The following is a 15071-nucleotide window of genomic DNA, read 5'->3' as shown; positions in this document are numbered from 1 at the left end:
TGGAATATGATATGCATGTATTATACATCCTTCCTCTTGAATCGCTCTGTTTATTGATGACCACTTTAAAATCCGTTGCGTAGTTTAAAAGATATAAACGTACAGACGACGGGAGACGACTTTGTTTTATATTGTGATATTTGACGATTTAAACCTTTATTAATAAAATTAAATCACGTCAATACTAAGCAAAAATAAAGAAAATTTGTTAACGAACAGAGAAGATAAAATGTACTAACCTGTTTTATCTTTTTGCCTTTTTACATATAGATACACATAATATAGATAGATAAGAACAGTAGTGGATAGTAAATCTTATGATAAGATAGCGATCTGTGTCTCTGTGAAGGTGGGGGAAAAAATCAGTAAATACGTGTCGAATACATGTGACACTAGCGACTAAACCCGGCTTTGCACGGATGCAGTTTATAAATAAAGAAAATTATATGATGTATACTTTATTCCAACCATAACAGGAAAAAAGTCAAATAGACAATATTTGACAGCAAATTGACGCGATATGATTGGTCGAGAGCTCGATTAATCTATGATATTCACTATGGATTTGCGAAAAAATGGCGTTTTGAACGTCGACGAAACTGTTATCGGAATTTTGGAAGTAAAATTAAAATGGAAATAAGTAGTTTAGTGTATTAGTGTTGTATTATAAATAAAGGTATATTTAGTAAATAATATAATGAAATACGTAAATCAAAGGTTTGTTTATCTTTTTTCCTATTGGTTAAATATATTTGAATTTATACGCTATAGATAGGTAGCTTTTTACCAATGTTTTTTTTTTGTATTGGGTCATTAGTTCCGGATAACTTCCTTATATAACCTCCAATAACAAACAACATATCTTTTTATGATGTAGGTTGGAAGATGGTTAAATGATCAAACTGATGATAAGCGGTCACCACTGTCCATAGACATTAGTGCTGTAGAAAATATGATGAGCGGGTGGTACCTACCCCGATGGGCTTGCACAAAACCCTACCTACCCAAGTAAACCAAGTAAATATAGTAAAACCTAATCAAGAGACCAAAATCAAAATATACTTTATTCAAGTAGGCTTTTACAAGCACTTTTGAATCGTCATTTAACAAACTATTCTAAGTGAAGCTACCACCGGTCCGGAACGTAGATTCTACCGAGGAGAACAGTAACTCTTTTCCAATATTTGATGTCCATAGTTATGTCAGTTAAATACAATCAGATTTATATAATATATCCTGTTTGAAATCGAAGTATACGGTTTTGGTGACAAATGGAAGGCCTAATGAGTTAATATCAGATATATTTCTATTACTAACTCTTGCACGCTATTTTGCACGAATTAACTGGTATTCGTATCGGGTTAAACTTCTAAAATCAATTATGAGCGTGATTTTTTACGTAGTCGTTTTATTGTTTTGGAAATTATTTCTGAGTCTTTCTTGGAGTTGCAAAACTTTTACCTGCTGGACTCTTTATCTATCTAACGTCCTGTGTACCTGTAGTTTATAAAGTAACGACACGATGGTACCAAGAAATGTAATTTGTACTGATATTGTAAATGCGAAAGGTGGGTACCACCCACTCATGAGATATTCTACCGCCGAAGAGCAGTGCCCAGTATTGCTGCGACTTAGTTCCCAAGGTTGGTGGCGCATTGGCGATGTAAGGAATGGTTAATATTTCTTACAGCGCCATTGTCTATGGGCGGTGGTGACCACTTACCATCAGGTGGCCCATTTGCTCCTCCGCCAACCTTTAATATAAAAAAAACATGAGCTTTGGTATGGATATATATGTATAGGCTAGTTTTTTTAATTCATCCCTTGAAAGGGTAAAATGGGGGTGACGGTTTGTTTATAAAGTTGAAGTAGTATGAAGCCGCAGGTTCAGCTAGTATAATAATGTATCTGACGACAAAAGCAAAATACGAAAGCCTAAAAGAAAAGAAAAACTAAAACTATTCAAATTTGGAACTAGTTACGTCACTGAGATGTTTCTATTTTTTTTTTATCGGAATGATAAATGGACTAAGGTCTTATGGTAATTGGTTCGCCCAAAATAAATGATGTTATTTTTTTTAAATAATTTCGGCAGTGTCGCCCGGCAACGATATTCAAGATGTCCGTCTTTAGTCCCTTTTATTGTTCGGAGTTAGTTGTTTCTTCAACCAGGAATACAACAACACAGAGGACGTACTAAACTATTATTCCTAATAAATAATAAATGAACGGTACAAGAGTAGGAGATTTATTTATGGTCTTACAATAAATACTTTTTATTTATTTAAAATAGGTAGATAGACGTCAATGCGCTTTGCTTTGGGCTTTGGGTACTAGGGTATCATGTTCCTTGTGTGTTACATTGGCGTACTCACCCTTCGAATTGGTACGCAACCATACTTAATAATACTACTGGAAAAAAAATGTTTTAAAAATAGAATGTTTGGGAGTCATAATCCAGTCCAGTTTGTAAGTTTCTAAAGGGTTTCGTCAGGTGTTAGGTATAAAAGTACAATGTCTTTTCATAGGGTTTAAGCTTGCTTCATACTAAACATCAATGGTTCGGTGGTTTGGTTCTGATATCGTAACAGAGTTACTTTCCCATTTATAATATTAGTAAAGACAATGTATAACTATAAATCGAATATAGGTAGGTGAAAAGTGAGATACGGAATATGTAATCTATTGTGAATTTATTGAGGATTTGATCAATATCAAAATCAAGATACGATTTAACGAGGCCTTTGCAAGAAACGATCAAGAAATTCGTTAGTTACTCTTTTCAACCAATTAAATTATATAATTATTATATTTATATATCTCAAAATAAAAAAAAATACTTAAGCTTTTTTTATCTGTCTAATATTTTGAAAAGGTAAAATTTGTTTGTTTGTAGATCATAATCTCAAAAACTTATGATTCAAATCTAAAAAAAAATCACTCGTAGATAGCTAAGTTACCTGAGTGCTATAGGGTTTAAATTATATTATATTATATTTTTATTAATAAATTGCATCCGTGCGAAGTCAGGGCGGGTCGCTAGTCATCCTATATAATCTTGTGTTTAGTATTTTAAACCTTGTAATGTCTAAGCGAACTATTCAGATTCAAAATTGTTTATAGTACAAAAATATATCGTAACCCACAAAGCCATTCACGACCACGCTCCCTTATTTATAATAAACTTAATCCGTCTCAGTCGCACTCGTGTCTCGAAAATATAGCCGTCTCGTTCTAACATGCAAATGAAAAATCAATGTTACACTTGTCTCTGTCGTTACTTGTTGACAGATTAATAATATTGTTATTGATAAATTTTTGTTTTTTTTTTTTTTTTTCGGTCTCGATACATATTTATATTTTTTGTTGGTTAAATAAGTATGAGGTTTTATTTCTTTGATGTGATTTTGTTCGTGTTAAATGAAAAACGATTTTTATAATAATATAAATATTTTATTGTGTATAAAATATAAATAGGATTTTTTTTTATGGTAGGGCTGGTAGGTACCACTCGTTTATTGTACCACCAAACAGCATTAATTTGTATTGTTGTGTTCCGGTTTGAATGGTTAGTGAGCCAGTGTAATAAGGGACACAACGTCTTAATTCCTAAGGTTCGTGGCGCATTGGCGATGTAAGAAGTTATGGGCAGTGGTGACCACTTACTATCAGGTGGCGCATCTATCCGACCGTCTTTATAACTATAATCTACATTCTGAGACGGCACGGTGTTTGGTTTATATATAATATTATCTTGTGAAATGACAGTTTAAAACTGTTATTAAGAATCTACTTGAATAGAATATAATTTGTTTTTATTTAATTAATTAATTGTATCTCTTATTACGTATAAAAATAAAATAATTCAGACAAAACATATATACAGACATAACATATCTCTATCAAAAGTAACGAAAGTTATTTTCGTAGAAAACAATTTTCCCGCGCTTTTACGTATCCTAACTTTTTTGACGTAAAATATTATGGCAAGAGTATTAATGTGTAGACATTATACAGCCAATCGATTTTAAAGTTTTTATTTTTTAATATATTATTAGTAACGTGTCTAGTTGTTAGGTTTTTCAATAAATTAAATAAAAATTAACAAATATCTTTACGCTATTTTAAAAGGTTTTTTTTCTATAAGTATATGCAAAATATGTTTGTTTTAAAATTGTATACTTAAATATCTCATATAAATAAAGATTACATTCTGTAAGACTTTATTTATATAACGTTATTTATGCTATTCATAAAGTATTTGATATTGTGTGTTGACAGATTCACAATAAAATATTATATTATGGTTTAAAATTTAAATTATCCTCGTCTTAACGAGTAATTTTATAAAAAATTCTTAAAATATACATTGAAAATTATATTAATTATTATAATTGTTAATGTATAATATATAGTCTAGAAATTATTTTCATATAACAAAAAAAAAGTTTAAAATTTTGGAATTCCGTAAGGTCGCCGGTACATACACGAATAATTGTTTCAATCGTACAGTACACGTGTAGCGGTGACTGAGACTGTGTGCGGTTAGATACAGCGACTGAGATGATTTGAACTTCGTACCGAATGTATTTTTTATATTTTTATGTAGCTACTCGGTCTCAATGTTTTATTTTGTTTTCCTACTTTAATTGAGAATTCTGTACTTTAAATAAAATAAAGATTTTTTTTTTAATTAATCCATATTTGATTTAGATTTAAGATAACTGATTTATATTCTATCTAAGGAGATACTTTTTAAATAAAAAAAACCGTGTTCATAGCGTGTTTCAGGAAAAGGTTTTGGCTACACATTATCATATTATGTGTTACTTCGGTTACTCTGTTATATTATATAAGCAATAAAATATTAAGAAAAATAAAAATTATATATGTTTTAAAAAAATATATATTATATTCGAAGAAATACGCATTATATTTGAATTAAATAAATATAATTGTAACAAAAAATCACAACTATCCGAGCACGCTATGGCATATCTAGCTTGACGCCGCACGCACACAACCGCACTTTATTGTCTTCACGCACACTTAAATGAATAACATCAGTGTGGGTGAGTTCAACACGCTTGTACGTTGAACAGGGAGAAGGTTGTAACTGAATTTTCTAGGTATTTTTTTTTTCTATAGTACATTATATATAGTTACTATTTCTTGTTAGGCTTCGTTCGTGTTTTAGCTTTATCAATATCAATGTTTAAATAAAACCTTAGAAGATCAAGGAAACTGTTTACTAGTTTCTATATAAAAACTATAATTTTTACTTTTGTTACCTGATAAGGTACTGATAATTGTACTCGATGTCGAAGTATTATTGTTTTTTGACAGAGAATTAAGCTACTCATACCATATTATATGTTGTTGTATGATTGGCCCCTTTTTAATGTTTGTAATATGACATTACACATGTTCAGCTTAGGAAACTTACCTGATTTTTAATTATAAATGAAGATAATTATATTAATGTATCTGAGTACGTGAACTCACAGATCTATCATGTTTTTTGCCTTTTAAAAGTAACTCGTTAGATTACTTTATCATTGTAATTATTTATTAATTTTTAATATACGTCATGACGAACTTGGATTTTAAAACGATGACCATTTTCCAAACGAATTATTTTTTATTAGATATGACTAAAATATAAAGTCTAAATACAAACATGTGACTCTTTCACACGTTTGTATTAATGGCAACATTTTGAAATTGTTTACAGCTGAAAGTATATTGAAATTACGTATTTACTCTAAACTGTAGCCTTTTAATTTTTATTTCAAAATATTAGTTATTTATTCATATTTTTATGTTGTCATTGAATGAATTTGAAAATAGAATTATCCTTACAGCGACTTACTTAAGACTGTTTTAGTCGTTACTCATTACAAAACAAATATTATTCATTTAAATGGCTATTTATTGACATACACTATGTTTCATTTGTAATTAAATTATGAAAAAGTGGTACAAGACAATGTTTTTAATAATATGACTGATGGTACCGTCATTATTAGTCTGAAGGTATGTAATTATAATTGTTAACACTATAATTAGTACTCGGGTGACTAAGCTCGGCAATTTTTTAAAGAAAATCTATTTATACTTTTATTTGTGAATAATTTAGTTTTTCTCGTGAATTATTGAATGTCTATATAAAAAGAAAACTCATCCAAATACAAAATTTGACCCAAATCGTTAGAGCTATTTTCGATTTATAACAAAATACATTATATACATCTACAAAATACAAGAATAACTCATTAAATATCAGAAGATTATTGTATAATGCATATCTTTGAAAACTATTAATTGTTTTATTTCAGATAAACTCACCCTATATTGTATCAGCGATATACTCAACTAATAAAAATATACTTAATTAAATATCAATATATTAAAAAGTTATTGTTTGAAAAATTAGGCATTACATAAAAAAAAATATTTATCCCAAAGAAATTTTTACTTGTCGCCATCTCAATGTATCTCGTTCGTGTACTAATAATAATAAGCTGTGTCAGTGCGCGTGAGACGGAATGCGCGTGTGTGCGTAGATTGTGCCTCGTTCACATCGTTCTATTCTACTGGAAAGTAAATTTATATCTTTAAAGCGACGTAAAGAACATAGCTTTCACTATAAAGTTATGCATTGTATTGAAAATATTACTTATAATGGTAGACAGTTAGGAACATTATCTATTACATATATTAAATCGTGTCAATCAATTTTAAGTTGCTGTCTATTTTGAAATTTATGTTCTTACGATAAATATTTACATCTAAATAATAAGATGTTTCTGTTTTAGGTAACAGTAGATTGTCGAAATATCAGGAGGTTTTGATAGCAGTAATGTTTTTCGAAGTCGACAATTTATTCAAAATATATTCTAATAATTAATTTGTGTCAAACAACAAATTTACCTCATAGTTGGGATGAATATTTTTGTCCGCAGCGTCATCTAGGATACCTTGCAACCCCATTTTATAGCCATCTCATAAGAGAGGCTGTTAAGTACTTTATTACATGATGATCAGTTCAATAGTTAAGACGGGTAAACGTTACAAACATATAGTTCCTCTCGTATATTAGTTAGGTTAATAAGTTCGTAAGTCAAAAACTTTCTAAAAGCCAAATAATACAGGCAAGTACTTGAACGAACGTAAACGCGCTCAAAACTGCTGATAGCCCCTTATCTCATCTACTACTACGTCAACAGACTGCAACCGTCCCTTCCTCGCACACTTACACTTGTACAGCGCTATCTCACTCGAACGCCGGTCTCATCGTCTCTTTCACGCTAATGAATTAAATCAACAACCTCTCGCTCGCACCCTCTCGATAAAGAGATGATCAGCGTTCCCTATTTGAATTTATTTCGAATTTGGAATTCGATTTTTACTAGGGATGCCTTACGTTTTTTTTTTCAATTATCGAGTATTTAAATTGTATCAATCATATTTTTCTTAATTTTTTTATAGATTATTTGTAAAATTTAATTTAATTATTTATTTATAATTACTTGAAAACTATATCCTAAATTATTTTTTACACAGCATTTCCGCTTGAGTTTAGATCCATCAAAATCTTTGAAGTCCATATGATTAATAATTTGATCTTAATATTCCATCGTTACTAGAACTCGGTCATATTATTGTTTTTTTTTATCGTGATTCAAACCCAATACACAATATAAATGCGAGGCTATACATAATATGTTGAACTAAAATGGTTCTTAACTGTGTAATTAAACAATAAATTACTGACTACTACAAAGTTTATTTATGTATTTTTTTTTAATTTGTTTTAATAACTTTAAGTGTCGAGGATTAAATACGAATGAAGTCAATTTGAAGGTGATAGTCGTTCATATTTATTTTTTATTTTAAAACTAAATAAGTTTCATTCATTCACTCACTGAACGTCCAGACCGTTCCGCCGCTTTCACTAACTTTCTAAAACCGCAGTCTTCTTATTTTTTTAATATACATAGTAAAGAACTGCATATATCTATTTGTTCGAGGTTATCTCGGAAACTGAAAGATTTTGTTTTGTACACAAAAACATCCGATAAAAGAAATGCGACTATAATATATAGTAGTACATAGTAATTAAGTTTTTTTAATGATCAAATTTATTATCAGCTAATTTATTTTATATTCTTTGCAAGATGAGTTATATAAGTAGGAAAATTTACGACACGACTTCCTTCATAAACTTTTAATTATTTCAACTGACAAGGTTTCCTAACTTGGGCATTGAAGCCTTTAAAGAGAACAATCTCACTAAGGATCTTTGTTTTCGTGGTTAACGCGAACAAACTGACGCGCAGATCACATCACCTGTCCGAACAGGTTTTTTTTTCGATACAAGTTGCGAATGCGATTGACCGCGGGCCGGTTTTAGATATTAATCAATGTGACATAATCTAATCGTGTTGAAGTTGCCGCCATTACCGGCGGAGACGCACGACTGAGGCCGAATGCGATGCGGTTAGGTACGCGACACATCTGACGTGTCAAACATTGAGTGTAGTATGATAATGAAATATTGTTGTTGAGTCTACTTCATAAAAGGACCGGTTATACGTTTGTTTATAATAACCCAATCAACCGAATTTTTAAATAGTTTTATTGTTATTCCATCAAATTGTTTCAGTAATAGAGAGAGATAGCCAAATTTCATCCATCTCATGTAAGTTTCCTCTTTATAACTATCTTTACTTCCAAGTACGAGATGAATTAATAGAAATTATGCACATCGAAATTCAATTGTGTTGCCTTTTGAATTCGTGAGTTACTGTGTTCTATCCCTCGTGCCATCTTGGATCTCACTATCTAGCGGCTCGAATAATGTTTACTGAGCTGATACTAATACTGAACCTATTTAGCCGTATGTTCGGATAATAAATATAAACTGCAACCGATCACACACAGAAAGTTTTAGGTTTAACAGAATGAAGTTTGATTTTGAATGTAGTTAAAATACATTTACTTAATAAACTATATGAGAATACATGGAAAACAGCTTTTAAAAACAGTGAATTATTATATTGACTCGATCTATTTGTTTCTAACGACAGAATGTCGGTCACGTATCCGCCGAGTGTGACGCGAGACTAAACCGAGACTTGCCGAAGTTTCCCGAGCGCTTGACAGCTCGTCACTCGTCCGTCACAACGCGGCACACTTCTTCTATGTACTCGATTACATAGGTGCAGTGTACGTGGCCGCTAGCGCTCTCCACTGCACACAAATTTCGGAATCGATAATTTATTTACAGTTAGTTGCAATGCAACTTTTTCGATAAATCGATTCTAGTTACGTTATCTACGCATTTTCATTGCACTGTTGTCGCGGCCGCGTCGCGCTGCGGACGCGAGTGTCGACGCCAGACGATTATCGTCTCATACTCGACGTACTTAAGCTTTATTATAGTGTGTATTCTGTTATTTACCGTAGTTTCAGGTCGCTTTCCGCGGTGTATTCCGAGTTTTCCCGCACGTGTGCTTCACTGTTTACGTGTGCCACAGCTAGAGTCATTGACACTCGGCATGACATACATTCGGAGAGTGACGGCACGCCAACACGCCCGTTTTTTCGCGAGTGCGGTGTCTAACACGTTTCTCAACCTTATCAGAAGTATTTTTTGTCTGTGGTATTGTTTATTATCAGCATATCTGAGTGATAAGCGACTCTCTTTGAATGTCGCGTTTTGCGAGTAATGATTGCCGCTTAGCGTTGATTAGTGTACCGTATTTTTTAACAAGGTATCGTGTAGTGATGATAAGTTTATTCAAAATACAACTGTTGGTTTTGTGCTAAACGTTCTGGTGTCTCCGAAATAGATAATATTTTAAATAATGCAGCCGTTACTGTATTTTCGGTGTTATATATAATTATGTTTTTTATAAAGTTTGTAAAATTTTGATACATATGTAATTTTATTTTTTTAGCGTTCGGTCAATTTTAAATGAATACTGTTCATAATACTCCATCAATTTTAACTTGAAAGTATTTTTCCCGCGCGCAAAAAATTCCCTCATCACGTTTCAGTGACGATTCGGATTATCGATTCATTTTTGCGAGTCATGGACGTCACTAATGACGTTAGCCGTAACAAAATTATCCCCTTTCACTTTGCTCAATAAAAAAGTACTGAAAGTATGAAGAAAAAATTCTAAACAACTCGTCCAAAAGTACCAGGCGTTCATAAATTTAGAACTGATTTCCGCATTCTATTTAGTACGTTACCGTAGATTGCGTCCAAATATGTATTTGGCAATATAAGCATCCTAACCTGGACATAATGACGCGTGAAATTTTCACGGACATCTGTCCGTTTATTTATAGATGTAGTGTTTGATTTATGTACCGCGCCGTAGCTCACCTACATACCTACGGCCGTCGTAGCTCGGAATGTACATTATATACATCTTGCACTATGTCGGCCTGTACGTTGATATAACAATATCAATGTCGATGTGTGCGTGCCGTAATGAGCGCTCTATGTGCTAAGAAACAGTAAAAAGTATGGCGCGAGCGCACGGAGCGGCAACGTCGCGTGTTCGAGGCCGCAGCGGTGAAAACAATGCCTTTTATTACTATATATTTTTTGAATAATTAATTTCTATGAATATTTTAGTGTTTATAATTTAGACCAAAAACAATTTATCGGGTCGGGTCTTGATGTAAATCAATTAACTAATTACAAATTAAAAAAATGACATTTATATTTACATGCAAAACAGTCGGATTTATTTTAAAAGTTTGTGAAATTAGTTAACGGCTAACGAGCCTGTGGCATACCAATGCAATATGGAATATATCAATTGAATTTAAAACAAACAAGCTACCACGAAAATAGCCGGTGTAATAAAAAAAATAGTAACCGATGTTGACCTTTCCGAACGCAGCTTACTAGCGCGGCCAGCTGACGCGGCGTTGCCGTTCCACGGGCATAGACGTCTATCTGCGTGCTTATCGCCTCTAACGCTAGGAAACAGAGGTCACTTTCGCGTAACAATGTTAAGTATATAAAGGATATAGGACGTTTCATCAGGCTAGATGACACTTCCCGCGCGAAAAATTCGAAATGCTTTTTATCAGTCGAGTTCGGCTTGTACATTTAGTTGGTCCGTGTGATTCATCGACGAATTATTTATTTTATTACTATTTGATAAGAATTAACAAAAAAACGTTAAAAATAAATTTATGTTCGCAGTGTTTTCGTATTTAGAAAGAGTGATTTATTGTTAGTGTAATGTGTTCAAGTTAAATAATATAGTGCAATATATATGTGATACCAAAGTGTCCAAAGTTAGAAAAAAGTATTTATTTAAAATAAAAAAAGTATATAAATAATATTTATTTACTACTTACTAAAAGTAACTTAAAAAAATATATTAAAAAATATATAAAAAATTTTGACGAAAAGTACCAGAGTCGCATAAATCTCGTGGAGGTTAAATTCGCGGTAACTAGTTCGCGCGTTAAAGGCTAGATGGCGCGGTGACAAAGTGGCCTACATGCCGGTGGCGCTGGGCTCGCTCGGCGGCGAGGGCGAGTACCGCGAGTACCACCACCTCTCGCCGCACCATCCTCACCACCACCCGCACCCGCATCCGCAGCACCATCAGCTGCAGTATGAGTACGCGCCGCCGCCGCCGCCGCCGCTCTACCACCCTATACCGGACCCTTATTATAGGTAAAAAATAAGTATAGGCAAAGACAATATCATAAATTTATATTTTCATTAATTCATTTTTGCTAGTTAACTTTTTGCCGAAGAAAGACCACAGTGGCGTGCATTTGGAGAGGTCTATGTTCAGCAGTGGACGAATGCGGGCTGATGATGATGATGATGATGACGAACTCTTAAATGACCACATACCATCACAAGTCCGTTTACCTTATGGCAAACTAACGCATTACGATCCATTTTAATAACCACGGTAGATTTTTATATTATTAATATATCTAAATAAAGTAATATGTAAACCGAATAAACGAATGACCGGTAAACAATTGCTTACTATTAGCAGATTGGTAGAGGTATTCTGTAAGAAGAAACTCGAAACTCACCTCACAACACGATTTTGAAATGTCAGAATGTGATGTGCGACTTTGACTGTAATAATTGTTGTATTTATAGGGCACACTGTCAACGTTTCACGAGTGAGTTTCGAAGTGAATTCTTATTAAAAATACATCGTCGTTATACGCAGAATTTTGACATTTATCAACACCTTTGATTCCTGCTAGAGTTAATAACCCACAGCTAATGTGATTTCGTTAGCAATTGTCCTCCAACTCTTAAAATCAAAATTGTAATTGTCGGTATCTAAAAGTTGAAAATTGAGGTTATAAATATTAATGAACTGAATTATTTAACTTTGAGGGTGGTATCATATAATTGAATATACAAATCTATTTAAAATCGAAGGGTAAACAACAGTTATTGGGTATGTCTATCGAAAAAATCTCAGTACGAGCCTGGTGTCAAATATGTATCTCTGCTGTTCGCACGTAAAGACGTCGGTCCTGCGTCTGAAGTCTTTCCGGTCGTACCGGATTTGCAGTCTCACCGGGTTACGAGAGTGAGCCAATAGACTAAATATGTCCTGCGTAGTTTGCTGGTCTCCCTTAAGATCGGTCGTCATTACCGAAATCGGCCAGGACGACATTAAAATATTTGTAATAGTTATCAGTCGAAACTTGATTAGTTTTTGTGTTACCTTTATATAAATGATTCTTTGGTATGTGTATGTTACTGCACAACTAAACGGCTCTACCGCTTTTGATGGAATTATCTGTGTGTTAGAGTGGGGTTTTGGACAGTTTAGATCGGTCCCGGTCTTCTTCTTCACGAAGTCAGACCAGGCAGTTAATATATTAGTGTGAAGCGAGAAAAGCGAATATAAAATAAAAAACGAATAAAAAATTCCAAGTATTGTGTGTGTTTTTTTATGGTAACGGTAGATGGACTAGCAAATGGGCCACCTGATGGTAAGTGGTCACCGCCCATAGACATTGGCGCTATAAGAAATATTAACCTTGGGAACTAAGATGTTACCAATTGCCACCATTCCACGCGGTCAAGATTTATACAGTAACTATTTTTAATTCATATTTGTATATATATATTTAAGCACTTAATGTTATGTCCCTTGTGCCTGTAGTTGCACAGGCTCACTCGCCCTTCAAACCGGAACACATCTATACTGAGTACTTCTGTTTGGCGGTAGAATATCTGACATAACAAAATAAAAATGTATGTAATAATTAACAATCTGTTAATACGTCAGTGTTTAAAGTGAGCACTTTCGACGTATTAAAAAGACGACCTAAGAAAGAAGCGCTCGGTCGCACTATCGGCAATTTGTATATGCTTTTGTTGTTTAAGTTTCACGTTCCGGTCGCTTATGGTCGCATCTGCCTTTTGTGCTATGATCCGAGTTGCGTTATAACGAATAAATAAAAGTACATACAATTTAATTTATATAAACAACGTTCGCCAGGTTCGTGTTTAGTAGGGTAGTGTGTTCGAAGCATTATAGTGGAAATAATTGAGGTAGACGGAGGAATCCCGTTCATTCGAAATCCCGGTTAGATCGTGATAACACAAGTGAAACTCTGCCGAAACGTCGCTGTCGGTCAGAATGTTATACTAATGATATGTCTAGATGAAGTGTCGCTCTACAATAGAACTAAAACAATCGAACCTACTTTATTATCTCGGTACGCGTGACAGCCACGCTTGACACTCGCCGAACGTCATACTTACTTTGCACGGCCAGTTTTAAAGGTCCGGATACCCTGTGGCCACGAAGTATATGAGGCCCTGCCACGTAGGAGTGAGTGCCATAATTTGTCATTATTGAATTAATTCGAACATTTTCATTTCTGTCAATGGACAATAATTTATTTACTCTTTGTATCGGTAACTTTTAAAACAGTTATTAATAACATGATTGCAATTTTGACTATATGTAGATATCTAAACATATATTATATTAAAATTGTAAAACTCCTCGGAGGCTCCCCTGTGCTGGCAACTCAGTTGTCGCCTCGGTTGCCTTCCTCTAAATCCGGCTCTGAGTGTGCGTGCACTTAGCGGCCAGTTATTGGACACTATTTTTATCGACGCGTTCTCATCTTTGACATTCTACCCTAGACATATAAATAAAATCAAATAAATATGTAATTTCCTGTATTACTAACATATATTTTTTTTTTTTTATAATAAATATTGGACAACATCACATACATTACTCTGACCCCAATGTAAGTAGCTAAAGCACTTGTGTTATGGAAAATCAGAAGTAACGACGGTACCACAAACACCCAGACCCAAGACTTTTTCTACATCGACTCGGCCGGGAATCGAACCCGAGACCTCGGAGTGGCGTACCAATGAAAACCGGTGTACACACTACTCGACCACGGAGGTCACCACGAAATCAAAGGTAGAATGTTTAACGATTTAGAAAAAGTTTTGAAGTAAAATTAGCATTTAAAAAAGTTAGCATTAGATCATTTTATGATAAGCAATGGTTTTAGTTTCAACGAGATCAGAATTTAATTAATTAACCTCAATAAATTTATTGGATCAGAGTTCCTCAAACTTTTACGTCTCCCGCTCCTGTATTAAACAGGAGGGATAGTCAGTTCATTAAACAATTATATATAATGTTTTAAATTAGTAATAGATTTAATTTAGGACTCAAATATAAACAGCACTATGTGGCCTGAACTGAAATAATTTTACTTGAAAATTCTAAATCTTTAGCGTTTAATACTAAAGTCGAAATGAAATTCGACAAATTTTGTTGTGCTTAGTTTTTCTTATAACTTTCATAGAGTAATAATAGTTATTTGTGTTTTAGTATAAATATGCTATAATAATTATTAGAATAATGTACTTGTATATATATATATATATACATATATTTAATATCTTTTTTACTTGATGGTAAGGCTTGTTTTTGAGTGGGTACCATCATCATCATTCTACCGACTATAATACTTAATGCTATGTGCCGGTTTTAAGGATGAGTGGG

General features: G+C 33.2%; 1 protein-coding gene across 3 annotated transcripts in view; it reads left to right on the top strand.

Moving 5' to 3' along the window:
* LOC113403266 (LIM domain-binding protein 2) overlaps window positions 1-15071 on the top strand; it is a 56368-nt gene that overhangs the window by 30157 nt on the left and 11140 nt on the right. Inside the window, exons 1-2 of one of the 3 annotated variants that reach the window (XM_026643741.2) lie at window positions 9206-9446; window positions 11234-11716. The exons of 1 other annotated variant lie outside the window; for it this stretch is intronic. In XM_026643741.2, coding sequence (XP_026499526.1) covers window positions 11538-11716 — 179 coding nt within the window. In that variant the 5' untranslated portion in view covers window positions 9206-9446; window positions 11234-11537. Of the gene's footprint in view, window positions 1-9205; window positions 9447-10739; window positions 11717-15071 lie in introns of those variants that run through there. One more of the 3 variants, XM_026643746.2, reaches the window with a different exon arrangement.

Source organism: Vanessa tameamea, chromosome 29 (genome assembly GCF_037043105.1).
Source record: "Vanessa tameamea isolate UH-Manoa-2023 chromosome 29, ilVanTame1 primary haplotype, whole genome shotgun sequence".
NCBI classification, from domain to species: domain Eukaryota; kingdom Metazoa; phylum Arthropoda; class Insecta; order Lepidoptera; family Nymphalidae; genus Vanessa; species Vanessa tameamea.
Note: the sequence above shows the minus strand (reverse complement) of the source record. Positions and strands in the feature narration are given on the sequence as shown.